At 35.7% G+C, this 20,271-nt stretch overlaps 1 protein-coding gene across 2 annotated transcripts in view; it reads right to left on the bottom strand.

The window, feature by feature from the left end:
• The window catches only part of LOC124637337 (vascular endothelial growth factor receptor 1-like), a 139,734-nt gene that overhangs the window by 6,510 nt on the left and 112,953 nt on the right, over positions 1–20,271 (bottom strand). For both annotated transcript variants that reach the window (XM_047173701.1, XM_047173702.1), the window contains 2 exons: positions 7,162–7,228; positions 5,013–5,166 (listed from right to left, as the gene is read on the bottom strand). In XM_047173701.1, the coding sequence (XP_047029657.1) occupies positions 5,013–5,166; positions 7,162–7,228 (221 nt within the window). The remainder of the gene's footprint in view (positions 1–5,012; positions 5,167–7,161; positions 7,229–20,271) is intronic.

Raw genomic sequence — 20,271 nt, 5'->3', positions numbered from 1 at the left:
TTATCCTACATTATTATGTCATGAGCATTAAGGCGAGGAAGTGGTCAACAATAATTCCATAACCGGCACGCGCATCTAAGGCGCCAAAAGGGGTCGGAGCGTCTGAGCGGGGCGAGGATAACAATACGCGCGCTAGCTTATAACTAAAAGTCGTAAGCGACAAAATGGTTTTGTAATTTTAATATTTAGAAATGATAATTTAATAAAAATTCCTACTACCATTTTAAAGAGTATGTATATACTCAACTACTAAAAAAGTTAAGAGGCTTAAATCGGTCCCGTTTGCCCATAATATGTGAATCTCTTTTTAAAAAGAGGTATGTTTGATATATTTTTCTCTGTTATAAAAGTTACCTAATCATGTTTCTACAACTAACAAAATAAGGCTTATATCATGAACTTTCAGGTAACCAAGTTGTATTTTGATCCGTTTTGTATTTACTGAGAAAAATTGACATCCTTGGCGCCAAAAATTCCAATTCGTCCTCTTAAGTAAAATATCAAGCATCATCCACCGAGCCTTTTCCCAACTATGTTGGGGTCGGCTTCCAGTCTAACCGGATTCAGCTGAGTACCAGTGCTTTACAAGAAGCGACTGCCTATCTGACCTCCCCAACCCAGTTACCCGGGCAACCCAATACCCCTTGGTTAGACTGGTGTCAGAGTTACTGGCTTCTGACTACCCGTAACGACTGCCAAGGATGTTCAATCAATGACAGCCGGGACCTACAGTTTAACGTGCCATCCGAAACACAGTCATTGGTGTCTAAGATATACTTAGAAAGTGTACATACAAACTTAGAAAATATCAAGTAAAATATCAAGCATAAACCTTAATAATCGAAACTAATTTTCTATATGCTTCTCCTACAAGACAGGTTCTAAGTGCAGTAGAATTGTTACTAAAATATTAGGGACGAGTATATATCCACATTTGTAGCGTTTTGTGTTTACAAACAACACAAGTCGGTAGTTCGTTTTATGCATAACAGATGGCACCCCTTATAATTCTGGAAAGGACATTCACTTAGCACGAATAAGAAATGACTTCTACCTACGTATAATATCTCGTAAGCTTTTATATTAATGATGCTTAATTAGATAATATTGTTGGATAATTAAATGTATACTAATATAAGATAGAATCTTAATATATAGGAGCATAGATAAGTAGTATTGGTAGTAAGTAGGTTCTTACAGGTTTTGTGAAAGAAGGAAGTAGGTACCTAACATTGCAAAAATACTGTAAAAAGTTATTGAAAACCCTTTACATAATTATGTAAATTCATCAATGGCGCTTAAAACCATTCGTTTACCTAACTCAGTTTCACTTTTAGTCCAACGCACAATAAACTCATTCAACAAATGTCAAGCATAGCGACCAAAAACAATAGAACCTTACATTAAGCCTTCGTAAACTGGCTTTGTTTAATAGCTCCCAATTGTCTGTGAAAATAAGCGTCGACCGCTTTCGACCATCTTGTTGAATGGTTATTTAATATTACGAGTTTTGTAAGTACGAATACAATTTAATTCTATATTGTCTATACTTCTACGCTAATATAGATAACTGGCCGTTTTCCCGCGGTGTTACCCGCGTCGCGTGGTAACTACTGCCCGTACCGGGATAAAATATAGCCTATGTTACTCGTGGATACTGTAGCTTTCGAATGGTGAAAGAATTTTTAAAAACGTACAGTAAACGTAGTAGTTTTTGTGCCTATTCATTACAACCAAACCAACAAAGTTTTCCTCTATATAATATTAGTATAGATAAAAAGGAAACAATTTTGGTTTTGGTTGTTTGTTCTCCGAAAATACTGAATCGATTTCATTCATTCTTTTTCTTTCTACACTGTGAAAGGGTGAATGGGCTTTACCTATATTTTACTCGGGTGCGGGAAGAAGTTCCCCCAGGATTCGCACAAAACCGCAACAACAGTTAGTGTTAAACAAAAGTGGGCCGTTTAATATTTCGTGAGTCACTTTTTAGAAATTATAATTAAATCTGGTATCCTATTAAGCTTTCTTGATTAAAATTGCTTATCTTTCAATTATCGCCTGTATATATATATAATGTAAACATTGGCCGCTTTGAGGTTTTTTCCACAGTACTTACCTATGTGTTTCCTTCCGGTTCAAACAATGAAAAATTTCTACCACGGACAGAACATATTATAGTTAAATTCAAAGTCAAAATGTTTATATTTCAAATAGGCCTATGACAGCTAACGAACCAAAGCTGACGAAACGTTAAATTAGTTGCATGGTTCCAAAGAATTAGTCTTATGGAAAAGAACTATGTAGTGCACAAGCATTTGCGCAGACAGAGGTGCACTCGCTATTCCTTCACTCTCAAAGCCCGATGGGACGGATCGGAGAGAGGTCTAGAAACTTTATATGCTATATTTAGGTATAAATATACTTTTTATGTATCTACTACCTATGTAGATATTTCTTTAGAACTCTTATTACGTATTCTGCGGTCGCAAACCACACGTGGGTATCAGGGTATGATGCTACTTCGCTTTATTTGAATTTATTTCGAAAGGTCAAAAGCCTGTCCCATACTTATTAACTGTACTACCTAAATCTATACAGATAAATAAAATTGGAGTGTCTGTTTGTAATATTAAAATAACTTCTTTTCAGTCTGTCTATTCCAGTTTATCTCTGAAATAGCTAAACCAATTTTGGTTGGACCTTCGCTGAAAATGGCTGATGTAATGAGTAACTAAGGTTGCTTTTTGTCTTTTGTGGTTTCTCTAGACGCGGGTGAAACTGCGGGAAATAGTTCGTCTTGTGAAATAAGAAATATAGAATTACAAGTAAATGTTATGATGTAATGAAAATGTGAAATCTATGTTATTTTGTCCGTAATGGGAATGGGAGATGTGGTTAGTAAAGGATATGTCACATAGCCAACGATAAGCGATGACCAAGTATAGCTAGTAGCAAAGAGATCCGAATTAATTGTAGTTACTTCTTGCACTAATACATCTCTACGGGTGTCATATTTCATCAGGCAAAAACAGATTCGGATTCATTTGAACTTACTTCGAAGCTAGCCATTTGATGCTTCTCGTATAAGCAGTACGGTTTTGTCACAGTTTAAATATATATCTTTACCGTGGTTTTGTTCGTACATTTTGAATATAGTGAAGTCAGTAGTAGCTAACTTTGCCAGCGCTAGGCACGATGCTTTCTGGATGTGCAAATATGAAAGGCCGAAAGACGAATACTAACGTACCTACATCTATTAAGCATTTCTTGAGCAAACTGATAATTAGGGATCTATCTAGGCGGCTGGTTGACGCTTCTTGTGGCCAAAAGGCTGGCTATTACTTCGGACAAAGAATTAGCATGGCGATCCAACGAGGTAATGCTGCCAGCATCTTTGAGCACACTCCCAGACGACAGCGAATGGGGGTGAATTTTTAGATACATTAAGTTTTTTTTGTTTTTACTAGTTTTGTATCTTTATATATACGTACCTATATAAATATTTATGTTTTTATTAGCAGATAATTTGTCGAAAGCAATATATTTGCTCGCTTGCACTGGGTCAGGGGCCTATCAAATTTTCTCTAACATATTCAGAGTGAAACCCTTTAATATTTTATGAAGAGTTAGAAGGATAGATCATATTAAGTGAAATGATGAGGATTGCCAGGGCTTCTGTTGTCAGCATTACACGCTTATTATTTGGAAATGCCTTGGTTATTAATTTGCCTTTTAACTAGCCTTAATATGTGTCCTACGAATCACTTTTTAGGGTTCTGTAACTTTTAAGGGTTTCACAGATGATGTATTTCTGTTGCCGCTATAACAGCAAATACTGAAAACTAGGATAAAATAAATATTTTGTGGGACTTACATACAACAAACGTGATGTTTTTGCTCATTTTTGCTCTGGTACGGAACCCTTCGTGCGCGAGTCCGACTCGAACTGGGCCGTTTTTTTTCATGAATGTTTGTTACCATTTCAACCAAAATATACTGATAGGATTTTTCTTAATACTGGACAGTAGTATATTATGTACTGTAAGCTTTTGCATCAGGATAACACATAGGCTGGATTTTAATCCGGGATGGAAGGTAGGTAGATCCCTTGGGAGGCAGGTGACATTGCGGTAAGACTTTGCAATTCAGGGAGTTTGAGATTTTTATAACACCTTCACAATGAGGCTTTTTAGTTTTCATGGTATTATTATTTGGGAAAAATGATGTGTTTTTTACAAACGTTAGCTTATAACTCCATTTACAGTTTCCGGGAAAAGAGGCGTTATGTTACCTAAATTACGTAATGCTATTTGAGAAGTCACTACACAGAAAATATTAACAGGAATTTTAATGCTTATTAAATGCGCAAACAGTGACGCCTGGTGAAATGCTCAAATATTTGTGTATTCAATATGGGTTTTTATTCAATATTTACGTTGAACACCAAACCGAGTATGCGTGTTGTCCGCGGGTAAATAATATATATGCAATTTTTTAAAGAATTTTACATAGGCTTAATTAACTGTATTGTAAAAAAGTTGCTCTTGAAATGCAAATTAATCATGGACACTGTACTAATGAATAAATGGATCTACATGTATAGTTATCGGCACGAATCTTGAGCTCTGACCTACATCTGCGCAGAAGTGATTTATTAGCAAAGAACCAATCCCGAGTGACGGCTATGACGCGATGCACTGTGGGCCAATCACCGCTTCAGCCCGCCCCCGCGCCTCACTTCATACCACAAAAGGGACCCAATAAATTACTTCTGCGCAGGTGAAGGTCAGAGCTCAAGATTCGTGCCGATAACTATAAGGAAAGGAAGACCAAAGTATCTATAGATGAATCGTATGAAAGACGATATATCCGCGTCCTAAGGGAACTGCTTTCTTCAGTACTATCTTTCCGTCCTCGGTGGTCCAGTAGCTTTGGCGTGAAAGCCGGACAGATAGTTCACATTTGAAATAGCTACCTATTTTAAGCAATTTTTTGACATTTTCAATTACCTGTGAGCATCTTAGCGGCGACAGTAATAGTTTCCCCTCCTGGCATGTCGAGTTGTGCCGCATGTACCCTCCCGAATGCACCGCTGCCGATCAGAGCCCCTAGATGTACTCGGGATCTGCTCACCTCCCACTCGTCACCGGCTTCCTCTTCAATCTGATGAGAACATAACATTTTACTATCATATATTTTACTAGCTTTTGCCCGCGGCTTCGCTCGCGTTAAGGAGTATTATTATTAATTAGGTATGGTTTTTGCGGCTTTACTTTTGTTTAGCGTGTGTAAAAAATTAGGGCCTACAAAACTTCTTTGTACACAATATTCTTTACTAATCTGTCATTAGGCGCTAAAACTATTAAGTTGTTGGGTGAACTTACTCGTGAGCAAGCGTAATAAATCTAATAGCGGTAGGCAGAACTTCTCAACATTTAGAAATAAACATTATTTTGTTCGTTCCATTACGTACTGATAGGTTCAAACTAATACATTTTACATCCTTCATCATCCCTTATTTTATCACCCGTGGGGGTTGAATGGGGGTTGAATTAATCAAAATCATATTTAAGCGAATGTCATTATAAAATTCTGATTCGTCATCAGGACTTCTTCATAAAATCTAAGAAGATGTATACAAACACCCCTATTTTATCCCCTTAGGGATGGAATTTATCAAAATCCTTTCTTAAGGGTTGCCTACGCCATAGTAGCTTTATGCATGCAAAGTCTCAGTCCGATCGGTTTAAAATTGACACAGTTTCATACAAACTTTCATCCCCTATTTTATCCCCTTGGGGGTAGAATTGATCAAAATCCTTTCTTAGCGGATGCCTACGTCATAACATCTACCTGCATGCCAAATTTCAGCCCGATCCGTCCAGTGGTTTCAGCTGTGCGTTGATAGATCACTATGTCAGTCAGTCAGTCAGTCAGTCACCTTTGAGTTTTATATATTTAGATTTGCCTTGGCAGTCGATACGGGTTGTCAGAAGCCAGTAAGTCTGACATCAGTCTAAGCAAGGGGTATTGGGTTGCCCGGGTAACTGGGTTGAGGGGGTCAGATAGGGCAGTCACTCCTTGTAAAACACGGATATTTAGCTACAGCCGGTTAGACTGAAAGCCGACCCCAACATAGTTGGGAAAAAGGCTCGGGGTATGATGATATAATTTTTGTTTGCTATTCTACATGATCTTCGCATGCTATTATTGTATGTACCTATCAATTCATACAAACTGTAAACATACTATTTTTAAAAAGAGTAATCATGGAATTTCTTGCCCGTTCTTATCTATAAGAAGCTACTTTTGGAATGGGCAATTAGAATCAAACTTCTATATTTTAGAATTTTTGACGTTCATATGCATGTACAAGCCTAAATGAAATAAATGATTTGACTTGAACAGATAATTGGTTAGGAAAATCTTTAAGAAAAAATAAATAAATTGCAGTCTATGCAAAAATAACGTTGCTGATTTAGATTTTGCTGAAAAGTGCATGGGCGTTAGAGTTTTGTCCTTACATTTTGACTACAGTGAAGTCACTAGCATATACAAGCTGTTGATTTGCATGCGTGCCATAGTCAAGGACGTTATTATACTAATGATTCTCAACCCAAATCAACAAAAAAATTGGTACGAAAATTTTTGATTTTATTTTTTTTCCCGAAATTCGTCAACGTCACCTACCCGTTTTCAAACTCGGCGCGTATGTTACTGGCCTCAAAACCGTGCTCCTCCCTCACACAAACGCAAACACAAAGCATACGCAACGATTATTCATTAATTTCATTCATAAAATTGGATTAGTTCTGAAATACTACGACATTATAATGACAAAAAAAGTAGTGTATATTAGCTATTTCCCGTCTACTGTAATTCCAATCGATTATTTACGTATTTTATGTCCTCCTCCTGAAGTATGGCACAAATGCAAATCAACACCTTGTATTTATATTAAAAGTACACACCGTTAAAAAAGCATTATTTTCAAAACATGTTCAGAAAACTCTTCCGAAAGCTAAGTATTAAGTTGCACGCTTCAAACATTTATTTATTATCGTAATATAAAATGATGTTTTTAAAATACCCACCTGTATTAAATACCAGTACTATTTTCAAATAATAAAATATATTACCTAAAGTAAGTTATTTTACCTCAAATTGTTTCTGCGTGTAAAGCGGACTCTCTTCCATTTGGCCTCGCACAGGAATCTCATTATTTCTGTAGACAAAAAAAGGTTTAATTTAATTTCTGGCGTGTTTTTTGTACCTTATGCTTATAAAAATATATTTTTTAAATGTTTTTATGTCTATAAGGTTGTTCTCAAAGGGTTGACGTGTACATAAAGTGCTTAAAAAGGAACATGGTGGGTTTTAGTCAGTAAGACTCCGACACTCCCTCACGATGCTAACCCACAGCGGCACGGTGAATATTTTTAATAATTAGAGTATTCAGAACCTATTCAAATTAATGTCTTCAAATACTAGAATGATCAAACAAAATTAATTAATATTCATCATTAAGCAACTAATTCTTATCATCCTATTGTAAGATATGAAGTAATACTTCAAGTAGCTATGTAAAACAGATACAAATCTATGTATTTCGTTATAAAAATCTCATTGGGTTTTAAGAGTCTAATATTGCGCGAGTGTGTAGCAAGAGGTACCAAATCTATCTCTTCACGCTGTTATGAGTGCTAGTGATGGGATCATTCGATATTTAAATGTCGATGTTTTTGTTTTTTATTGTCGATAGGTCATTGTGTTTTGTGTGAAAGGTTACATTAAAATAGTTTTGAAGACTGCAACGTCTAAATGCTTTTTGTATGTTTTGTTGTGTTGAAAGCGAAAAATCACGATATCTTTTTAATTCTTTCATCTTCCATACTTAATTCGCTACATCCCCTAAGAAAGAAAGAAAGAAAGAAGAAAGAAAGAAAGAAAATTTTTTATTGGCACAAGCAATACATACACATAAAAATAAAAATAGAATAATAAAACAAAAAGTAAGAGAAGGTTGTGCCAAATAGGTAAGGTTATTTTAGCTATATAAGTAACTAGCCTTCTACTTACGGATGATTCCAAAAATGCACTAATACAAGTAAATTGCAAGTCTCGTACTAACCTATAGCATAGAATGAAGTATCCGGGAAATTATTAACAAATAAATAAAACATCTTACAAATATTAACATCATAATGTATTCAATTTTCACACATAATTGACAAACCAAACTGAACATAATATGACATCAATTAGGCGGAATATGACGTGTTACGTAAAATTGCGTGCGGCCAGCCAGATGAAAATATCGATTAAATAAAATTACCTTTACATCACTAGAGGGTCATAAGTCGTAGGTCGACTCTTGCGCATATGGATACTCATAGTGACGTAACGTTTACGTAAATGTAACTTAGTCTATGCTTGTAAGCGTTTTGTACAAACTTTCTTAAACAATTAGCTATGAGCTTTTTGAACAATACCTACCTTCTTTGATGGACAAAGATATACAAAACATACATAGAAGGACATGCATATTAATCACGTAAGTATTTAACTCTATTTTTATTTTCTTATTCGTTGTTCACTTTATCCCTGTGCCAGCTGTTTGTATTTTGTAAACTACCTCTAAGTACCCGACTGGATGAAAAATGTCACCAACAACCATTTATAATTATTTTTGTAAATGTGTGAGTAGAGTTAATTTGTAATTTAGGTATGTAGTTGTAGGAATGTAAATATCATTGTAAAATATAAAAAAAGTTATAATAGGTTCATCGTACAATCATTTACAACCAATCAACATATCACTGAAAACTTTCTAAAACCAGATCAGTAGTTCTTGAGATTAGCGCGTTCAAACAAACAAACCCTTCAGCTTTTACTATATTAATAATTAGAGCATGTCACCACGTACCTACTGTTTATATAAAATGTAATTTCTATTTTAAAACATAATTAATTAATATATTCGGCCTCATAATCCCAAAAAGGGATAAACAAAATCTGTTTTGAATATTAAACAGCGGTTACTAAGAGCTCACGGCTATTATATTAAAAATGTATAAAATTAAGTCTACTGTCCTATCTGCCGGGGCTGCGGGTTTGTTCGAAAGAGATACCGCGGCCCTGGTACATAAAAGGCCTACGACACAACACGACGGTTTTTAGTCAGTAAGAGTCTGACACTCCCTCACCGCTGCTAACCCACAGCGGAAGGGGTAATTTGATGATTTTTGACGTCATTAAAAAAAAGGCTACTGTCCTACAAGGAACGATTTACTACCGTAAATGTTATTTAATACCTATCATAAAGTTAAACAGTTTTTTTGCTTGAACGCGCTTATCTTAGGAACTACTAGCAGGCCTCTGTCACTCGACGTACTTGCGCGCGATAAATGCCTACCGCTCGCTGGGTTACCGGTAGCCCCACGCGGCTCAGGGCTTTCAATAGTCACACGCGCCGCGCGCGTCCAATATTATTATTTTTATTTCGTGGCATGTTATGCTGTTGGTTTTTATTAGGTTTTTTAAGCTACCTAACAAACTAATGGATTATTTTGAGTTGTGTTGGTTTATATGCGACTATTGTAAGATTTAGAAACATTTTATATTTATGAACTTATCTAGTAATTCTATTTTATTAAGTAAATTAATACTTATCTACTTTATGTTTTTAACGACAGAGATCATCAGGTACTTATTTTACTTTAGATACCTACTTAGTCATATGAACTGTATTGTGAGTTTTGTAGCTCAAAACACATCTCGAGTGTAAGTAGGTATAGTTCTGGTCCAACTTAATGACGACTCGGAACATTACGCGTGTCGCTACGCAGAAACCAATTTTAGGTATGTGTCAACACTCGACGGAGTCGTACCATATGGGGTATGGCACTTGTGCTCGAAAAATTAAGTATTAAGTACTTACCTATGCTTACGTATTAGGTAATATTTAGTAATATGTACCCATACTCCATTTTAGTAGGCAATACAATAGTTAACTAAATAAAAATATTCTTGATATTACTTTTTATTTAAAAACTCAGTTTTATAAAAGGCTATCCTAAAATAAGCGTAACTTTGTTTTCCTACTTAAATATTAATAAATTGTAAGAAGCAACCCTAAACACGGCCACGGCACGGTTGCGGTCACTGAACTGTGCGCTATCGCATTGGAATAACAATCAAGCGCTCGAGCTTTTAAGGTTCATTTTATAACGCAGCTAGGAATTTGTAGGTAGTTGGGGAACTTGTAGGTGCTTATAACAGTAGGTATGGACTTTTTTGTATGGAGTGATTTATCTGTTACGTAGTAACTATTATATAATCTGTGCTACTAGTCCGATCTGAAAAAAAATTTACAATGTTTGACATCGAAGAAAGTACTTAGTAGAATTATTTTTCGCCGGGTGTGCTAATTTTCCACGGACACGGGTGCAACTCAATAATATTAATATAGATAATGTTACAATCACCATCATCTCCCGAGACTTTTCCCAACTATGTTGTGGTCGGCTTCGAGTCTAACCGAATAAGGCCGAGGCCGGCTACCAGTGTTTTACAAAAGTTAGTTTTAATCATCTTTCGTATAAATTACCAACATTGCATACAGTTACAAGTTTATTGTAGATAGGTATGGATATGAAAGTCTAACGAAAAGAGCTACATCATGTTCTGATTTCCTGGTATCCATAGATTTAAGGCCCTTTACATATTCATTACTTACAAACAACATTTCCAACTGATTTGTATGTATGCACTGACATGTGTTGTTACGTCATACGTCTAGGAATAAGTACATTACATCACTAATACTGATTTACATTAGTACATCTTTTGTATCAGCAGAAAGTGCTATTATCTTCCTATGAATTTTCCCTTTCAGTTGATTCTCACAATGTTAATTATCCGACCATTATTAATGTCATAAATTAATTATGGGTTATTTCTTCCATTGGCAGTCGTTACGTACGGGTAGTTAGAAGTCAGTAAGTCCGCCAACCAGTGTTACCTATAGGTATTGGGTTGCTGGTTGTTGGTAACTTGGTTGAGGAGTTCAGATAGACATTTGCTCCTTTTAAAACACTTTTACTCATATGCGAACGGTTAGACTGAAAGCCGATGAAAAAATAGTGGGGCAAAAACCAGGCAGATGGTGATGGAATTTCTTCCCCGTGCAAGAGACGATGCCGATTGATAACACTCACTAAAGCTTGTTGTGTGATTAATCTTTTAACAATAAAAAGAAATAGAAGCTAGTATTTACCACCTTATACTTACGAATCATAAACTCAAGCGTTTATAATTTACTTCGATATCAAACGAGTGCCTCAAATCCGCCGCTAATCAAGCTAATGAAACAGGTGCAGTAAGAAAAACGCGTAACTAGTTATTGCATAACTCGTCTCCCAGACCAGTCTGTGGATCCTTGTAATCCATTTCCATTTGCGATCGGTAGAACTATCTAGATCAGTATCGACGGCTGGTGGCCACTCACTTGCCCTTTGACTCAACGCATCGCGGATTATAAATGGTTAAGGTATAAGCTGACAGCGAGTGGTAGTTTTGGATGAAAGGGTTTGGAAGTTTGTGTGGTATTTTGTGTAAGAGATTCTGTGTACTCTCTGTTTTTTGTAGGGTTTATAAACATTTTTTGGAAGGTGGAAATTATTGCATAATTCCTTCCCACTGGGTGCACCTGTGCAGCGAAAGGGAGTAAGATTTTTATTGACTAAAACCTGCCAATAATCTTGCGTTTTAAGCAATCAGTAATACAGAGTGGCGTTTTTGAACAATCCATCCCACCCTAGGGTCTATTATATAATCTAACTTTTAATATAATTTTACCATCACGAGTATATTTATTTTTTACTCCAAAAGGAACATTTAATTAATCGTTCGTACAAAACCGGCAGTCGCGTTTAACTCGTACCACAAACTATTAAGTGACAGCGCTAAGATTACGCATGCGGAGTCGTGAACGCGAGAATCAGATGCGCCCGCGCACCTTCTGACCATTTTAGGTGAACGCTTACGTTAAGGGCACAGTTTCGTAATACCCAGCTTTGTGTGAAAGGCTTTGATTTCTTCATTAAGAATAGATTTGTTAATAGATAACTAGTTATTGGTAATTTTGATTTATTGTCGGTTACGATAGATTTTGCTGTTCAGTAGTCATTATTAGGTGTTTAGTAAGACATATATTTAATAAATTATTTAGTTTTGTTAAGGTTATTTATTTGTAAATCAGATGGACAAGGTGTGAACATTGAAGAATATGTACATATTTATATACTTAGGTACATCGCACAGAAAGATTTGAGAAGATTAATTAATTCTCATGGGAAAAAACGGTTAAGGGGAAGATAAGATCGGAGTGAGTGGAAAAGCCTTTTGCGAGCCCTATGTCCTTTATGAGATCATCGAGAGAAAGATAATTTTAATTACTTATAATATGCAGAAAGTTTAAAAAATAATTGCTAACTCAAGAACTGAAAAGGTATCAGTCGTATAATAAGATTAACACACTTGAGAAAGCTTATTATCACTTCTAATACATTGGTAAAATAGACTCTCCGGTCAGTCGGGTAAATTGACAAGCGGTTGACACACCGTCGACAAATATTATGGTTTCCTAAGTCGATGGCCACGATTTATCCTGGATTTGAAGTCGTTTTCTAGTCACGACTTCTGTCATGAGGATATTATGTCGTTACTTAATTAATTAGTTGGGTTAAAGTTACGAAATGAAAATAAGTTCTTCTAATATTTATTTGGAGTTTGTCTACTTACTTATATATTGATATTGATGACTAGCTGTTCCCCGCTTTCCGAAGGACCTACTTCCCGTAACCTGATATAAAGTTGTTTATGGTCTTTTCAGGCTCTAGACTATCTACAAAATTTTACATAAATCGTTTCAGTAGTTTAGGTGTGAAAGCTAGACAGACATAGATTACTTTCGCATATGTATATTTTTGAGTAAGAATTATAGTTCGGCCATTCAGAGAATGCGTTCCTGACACGTCGCGATTGAACTGACGACGTAATAACATTCATTGATTATTGATATAATAATGTTGTTTTAATGCTCCTCAATTGTTAAAACGGTAAACAACCAGCAAAAATATTTTTATCGTAACTGCAACGCCATTGCAAAGTTACGTCGTCAGTTCAATCGCGACGTGTCAGGAACGCATTCTCTGAATGGCCGAACTATAAGTATTAAGCATTGACAAAAAGGTTTCTAAAATCTGTCAATTTTGAATAATTTTTACACAAAATTATACGGTTTTGCCACAATTAATTAAGAAAATAACACATCTTACTAACGTGTAAAGAAATCAAACAACCTATTACTATAGTCTGTTTTTTAATCTCGTAGACTAAATTGACACTTGTAAAATGTCAAACTTACAAATAATGTTGCAAGCTTTTTTGTACAGTGTTGTTCTTACAATACCGGTTTGTTGAATCGTAACTTTTTATCTATAATAGACGAATTTAAGATTCATTCAAAGTTTGATATTTACAATTCACGTACGTACACACGGCTGCACGACGTGCTACAAACTGCCAGGGATATCTGACCACGCAACGCCATGCGTAATCATCAAGAATAAGCCCATTCTTTCAGGATGACTTATTATAAAAAAACGATACTTGATTTTATTAACGCTAAGATTCGGTCGTGCCACATCACTATTTAAGAATTTGCAATAAACTGACAACTCTCGTAATGTCAGTTTAGTCTACGAGATTAAAAAAACAGACTATGAGCAATATTTATTTACGATTAACACTATAAATCAAAATTAATATATTCAAAGAATTCCACTAATAAAGTGTTAATAAAAACACATTAACTTATCGTAACACGTTACGTCAAAAGCTTTCTAGAGGAAAAAAAATGAGTGTAAAAATGTGAAATTGTACGCAAAGTGAAATTGTACGCGGTGTGAGTTGTACGGTAATGTTGAATCCGTCATATGAAAGACTTTCGTGGTGACGCAACTCCTCTGGGTTTCCCTCGAATGGAGGGTTACCATGTTAAAGGCAGGACAAAAATATTTTAAGTAGGTATTATTTTTATACTGCAATGTAAACGGGACTTACACTTCTGGACTTTTGGAAGGCGAACGTGGGGCCAAAGCTAACACGCTGATCCCTTTTGAGACCACTTTCATAAAATTACCTTTATTTTTATAATTTCATTTCTATGACAGACTAAACGCTACTTTAAAAGAAAATCAAACCTTTTCAGGATCAACAACAAATAAAAAAAAAATACATAAATTTTCTTACAATAAGCGGATATAAAAAAAAAACACTGTTTAAAAATTCCGAATCATGGTGTATCTACTCAGAGTATCGATTAACAACGTATATATTATTCGTCGTCATTACTTTCAATGGGAACCCGACACCCTGTTGAACTTATCAACAGGTTTGCTGTCGATACACATGGAAATCGCTTGATCTGGACACACCCATATACAGGGACGAATTCAGTGAATTCAAGGTCCTTAGCGAATTAATCGAATTTACCGCAGCCGCTTATAGAGTTGAAAGTTGTAAAAGTATATTTTGGGGTGCAAAGCAGGAAGTGGTCATACTACTTTGCGATCTAAAGGGTCTCATAGGACTTTGTGAATTTTTCATTGAAATAGAACATGAAGTGAGGTAAGGAAAAATTGCAATAAGATTGGTTGCGGAAGGAAATGAAGGAAAATGCTAAGTCAAATTCATCCACTCATCCATGTCTATTTTACACCGCACTTTATCACTGCTTGGCTCCTGTATCCCCTGATGGCTTACTTCGAATACGCGGGGCCCGTTACAATTGTTACTTTTGCAAATCCGACCCTGGCCTTTTTCAAAACTTCAGCCTTTAGTATTATGTGATCTGCAGTTATTGTTCGTATTGCGTTGACCTGGCCAATAAACTTTCTGAGGTATTTAAGTGTGGTGTAAATGTGAGGACTTTTTGGACGTTTTATTGTTCTTCGGAGTCAATAAATGGAAGAATTATAAAAGGCTCGGAGTTTTTGTGGTGTATCTTGAATTGTGTTGATTATGTGAACGGATTTCTTGGACAATAGTGTTTTCAGCTGTAAATTAAAGAATTTTATCCCTATTTCACACCTCGTCGGAATGGTAACAATAGAGTGAGCTGTTCAAAACCATATAGGTACCTATATCGTCGACTTGGTCGTAGGTACACCTAATACTGTCGTAACTCGTAAGTTTTCAAAAGTTCCTGTAATCTATCACAATACCAAATGTTATCTACATATGTTTAGCAAAACACGACATACTTACACAAAATAATACAACTTAGTAATAAGATCAAATATCCTTAATGAGATGTCCTCACACCATTTAATTATGACGTAACAAAACCCGCGATCTCCAGACGTCATTCCTTACATAAATTGTCAATTTAGCTGCGTTCGCGCACTCTCACCGACGCTCAGACAAACAGTGGACTTTCTTCGTGACTCATATTTACGTCACCTGAGATTATTGAATCACGAACAAGGATATTGAGTTGGTTAATGGTAACTTGGTTAACGTACAATTTAGGGGCTTACGGTTATCTTAAATATAGTGGTACCTATAGAAAATTATGGGAGCGAAGGAATCCTGGACTTTTATGTTTGAAATCACCAATACGCCTTGAGCAAGAGTGGTAATGAAAGCTCATTCTTTCTATGTAAGAGAAGAGGGCTGTCTTCTGCAGCGGGATAATATAAAGACTGATGATGAATGATTATAAGCATGTCTGGGACATCATCATTCTAGTGTTTTATTTTATGCTGGTTATTTAAAAAATTGTCCCTGGATTGACCTTTTTTTAGGCCTTTTATGTTCTACCAGGGCCGCGGTAACTCTTTCGAACAATCCCGCAGCCCCGGCAGGCCTAGGCCCTGCTGGGCCTCGCTGGGGTTTGCTGACGTCTCTTTGAGGAGCGCGTCTGTTTTCTATACAGACGGAGGGACGATGAAAGATCCTAACACCTTGCAACGCCTTTTGAAATACTGCCTATCCTTCACGACGTTGAGCCAATTGTTACTATTGACCTTACCAATGACACTTTAGTTAAAAGTAGAACATTAAATTCTCATAATAAAATTAAAAAATATTTAAAATTAAATAGAATTATAGGAAAAATTAGGAAAACTTTAAAGAAGGAAAAAGTGTGTAAAACAAATAACATTCTTAGAAAGAAAAACATTAATTTGTTAAGTGACTTAAACAATTGTGAAGAAAAATTGGATGTTTGTAGGTATATCTATGAGAGAGACACTCAGCGCTTACAAGAGGATCTGTGTCGTACAGAATCTTCTCTTAGGGATATTTGTAGCAAATATGAAGCATCGCAACATGTCCTGAGTGAGCGCATGCAGGAGGCCTGTGAGCTGGCTGACCTAGTGAGGCAAAATGCAGAGAGGCAGGAGTCTCTGACAAAATACCTCTCTTGTAATCATGCCAGCACTTCAAAATCTGAGCAACAATTAATCACCTCCATGGCACCGGTGTCTCAACCGGTTGACACTCTCCCATGTAATCCTCCAACATCTGAGTTGCAGTTAGTCACCAGCATGGCTCCAGTGTGTCAAGTAGTAGATTCCAGCGACTCCATTGCAAATATTAATTTAAATAATAATACAAATATTAATTACATATTTTCAGATCATTTTGGTCAAGGTTTTGGTAGCATTTTTAATCAGTGTTCGCATCATAAGGTAATTAATCATTGTGTACCTGGTGCCAGTTTTAGCCACTTAATTAGAAATATTAAATCATCACAGCTTAATCCCATTTCAACTGTTATATTGCTTTATGGGGATAGCCTGGCTGTTACAAAGAAAGACATATTAGAATGTGTTTCCTTGATGACACATTTAAATGAAACTAAAAAAATCAAATTCATACTGTGTGCTTTGCCTTATTCTGACAGTTTATCAATGGAACAAAATAGGCACATATTTGATTTAAATATGTTAATTTATAATAGGACATGTCGTCTTGATAATGCGATTTTATTTTTTGATATAAACCAATTTACAAGTAGATTTAAATTAACTGAATACTCAATGTATTTGCCACCTAGCTGTAGAAGACACATTGCTAATCTTTTAGCATATAATATACACATTGACACTGGTACTTATTACATACCTACGGATACTGTTAGTAGTACTACTAACATAATTATTGATACGCCCAGTAGTTTAAACTATTAGGCGCGACAAAGGATGGACCGCATGTATTGAATGTTGTACATCAAAACATGCAGGGCCTGTCTGGCAAAGAATTAGAATTAAGTTTATTTATGGAAACCCACAATGTTCATGTTTTGTGTTTAACTGAACATTGGTTAAAAGAGCATGAGTTATTGTTTATTAATGATAACAATTACACAATACAAAGTGCGTTTGTAAGAAGTAAGGCTATTCGAGGCGGCTCCTTGATTCTAGTTTCAAATAATTTAAAATGTAAACAACGCCTGGATATAGTTAAACTTTCTATCGAGCGCACTATAGAGTTGTCCTGTGTGGAACTTGAGCGTTATATTATAATCTGCGTTTACCGCCCCCCCCAAGGAGATTTCAATATATTCGAATCGGTAATTGAAGATTCACTTAATAAATTAAAATCAAGTCACAAACGTAAAATTGTATGTGGTGATTTCAATGTTAATATCTTGGAGGCCTCGCCATTAACTACTAGAATTTTGAACTTATTTAAGTCTTTCAATTTAGTAAATTTATTTTATGAACCAACGAGAATAACGGCTTCTTCTTCTACTTGTCTCGATAATATATTTACCGATTCCGATGAATCAAATAATAATTTAGTCTTCAACGCCCTCACGTCTGACCACTGTGGCCAAAAAGTGAGTTTTCCCATGGTTATCCATACGAGTCCACTTAAAATTGAATGCAGGCCCCATTCAGCTAGTCGTTGTAACAGATTTAAATGTAATGTAGCTAAAAAAATTAATCCCAAAATTATTAACAACGAGGATCCTAATGCCATCTATGGATCACTTTTCAGTATTGTTCAGAATGAATTTGATTCTACATTTAAAACTAAAACTTTGGAAATTAAAAGTACCTCGGCTAACTTTAATCAATGGGCCACGACAGGTATTTATAAAAGTAGAGCGAGGCTGTATGAGCTATATGAAATAAAAACGTATCAATTTGATGATGCGTTTGTTAGTTATGTTAAGCAATATTCTAAATTATTCAAAAAGGTTTGTAATATGGCAAAATCTAAATTCATAAGCGACACTATTAAAAAGTCTAATAATAAAGTTAAAACTACATGGAAAATAATAAATAACGAAACTGGTAAATCGGTCAGTCATGAAAAGAAGTTTGAAATCCTAGTCGATAACAAACTTGTTAGTCATGCGGACGACGTAGCAAAAGCCTTTAACGAGTTCTTTGCCGATATACCCATAGCTACAACTCGCTCCTTAAATTCTTCTTCGACTGATGCTGAGAAGCTTTTGCGTAGTAGTGTACCCAAGTGTGACTTCTTATTCAAGTTTAAGCATGTAACGCCGCATGACGTCATCAATGTCTTCAAAACTCTTAAGTCAAAAAACACCGGTGATTACTGGGGTATTTCCACTAAACTTTTAAGTAATATCATTGACATTGTTGCTCCCTATCTAGCTGTTACATTCAATAAATGCGTTGATGCGGGTGTATTTCCCGACCTCATGAAACAAAGTAAAGTCGTTCCCTTGTTTAAATCAGGAACCAAGTCGGATATTGGTAACTTTAGACCAATTTCAATTCTACCTGCGTTTAGTAAAATATTTGAAAAGTTAATACTCAAGCAGTTGCTCAGTTATTTTAATGTAAATTGCCTCCTCCATAGCGAACAATATGGCTTTACTAGAGGTCGTTCGACTACTGATGCTGGTGTTGCTCTTTTAAAACATATTTTTAATGCATGGGAAAACTCTCAAAACGCAATTGGAGTCTTTTGCGACCTCTCCAAAGCATTTGATTGCGTTCAACATGACACACTTTTACGCAAGTTACGTTATTACGGCGTTCAAAACGGAGCTTTAAACGTCATAGAATCATATTTAAATCATAGATTGCAATGCGTAGACATCAACGGTGTCAAATCTTCAGGCCTACCAGTTCAATTAGGCGTGCCGCAGGGTTCTATTCTAGGTCCTTTCTTATTCTTAGTGTATATAAATGATTTACCATTCCATTTGAAAAATATATGTGATGTAGTATTATTTGCAGATGATACATCTCTCATTTTCAAAGTTGATAGGAATAGACAGCAATTTGATGACGTGAACAATGCACTCTCCTTAGTTACGCACTGGTTTACAGCAAATAATTTAGTTCTTAATGCTAAAAAAACCAAATGTGTTAAGTTCACCTTGCCTAATGTAAAACACTTAGGACCTAAGATTATCCTAAATAATGAAGTTCTTGAAACTGTGAAGTCAACAGTGTTTCTGGGAATAACAGTTGATGCAAAGCTACAGTGGGGCTCACATATATCTAGCCTCGCGGGTAGACTTAGTTCTGCTGCCTACGCCGTCAGAAAAGTAAGACAATTCACTGACGTAGACACAGCTCGACTAGTCTATTTTAGTTATTTTCATTGCGTTATGTCCTACGGTATTCTACTGTGGGGCAAAGCTGCAGATATAGAAAACATTTTCGTATTACAGAAACGAGCTGTTCGTGCAATATATAAGTTAGGTAGCAAGCATTCCTTAAGGGAACTTTTTAAAGAAATAGGTATCCTTACTGTGGCATCGCAATTCATCCTTGCTAACATATTATACATTAGGCAGAATATTCATCACTACACCAAGAAAAGTGATGTCCACAGTATCAACACTAGGAACAAGCATAAACTGTGCGTACCCATTCACAGGCTTCACAAGGTACATGGAACATTTATGGGGCTTGGTATTCGATTTTATAATAAACTTCCTCAGTCGTTTTTAGAATTGCCTTTTGATAAATTTAAAGTGCAGATCAAATCTATCCTGTCGAAGAAAGCTTATTATACAGTTAATGACTACATAAACGATAAAAATAGTTGGTCCTCATGTTAAACACTGGACAGCTTCAAAAGTTATCATTATGAGTTGATGTGATTTATATTATTTTATACGTGACATTTTTTTATTTTATGTATACTGACTAATTACCATCATCGTTCTGTTTTTACGATGAGTTGTTCCTTAATTTTGTA

This window comes from Helicoverpa zea, chromosome 16 (genome assembly GCF_022581195.2).
Source record: "Helicoverpa zea isolate HzStark_Cry1AcR chromosome 16, ilHelZeax1.1, whole genome shotgun sequence".
NCBI lineage: Eukaryota > Metazoa > Arthropoda > Insecta > Lepidoptera > Noctuidae > Helicoverpa > Helicoverpa zea.
This window is presented reverse-complemented; position numbering and strand designations above follow the sequence as displayed.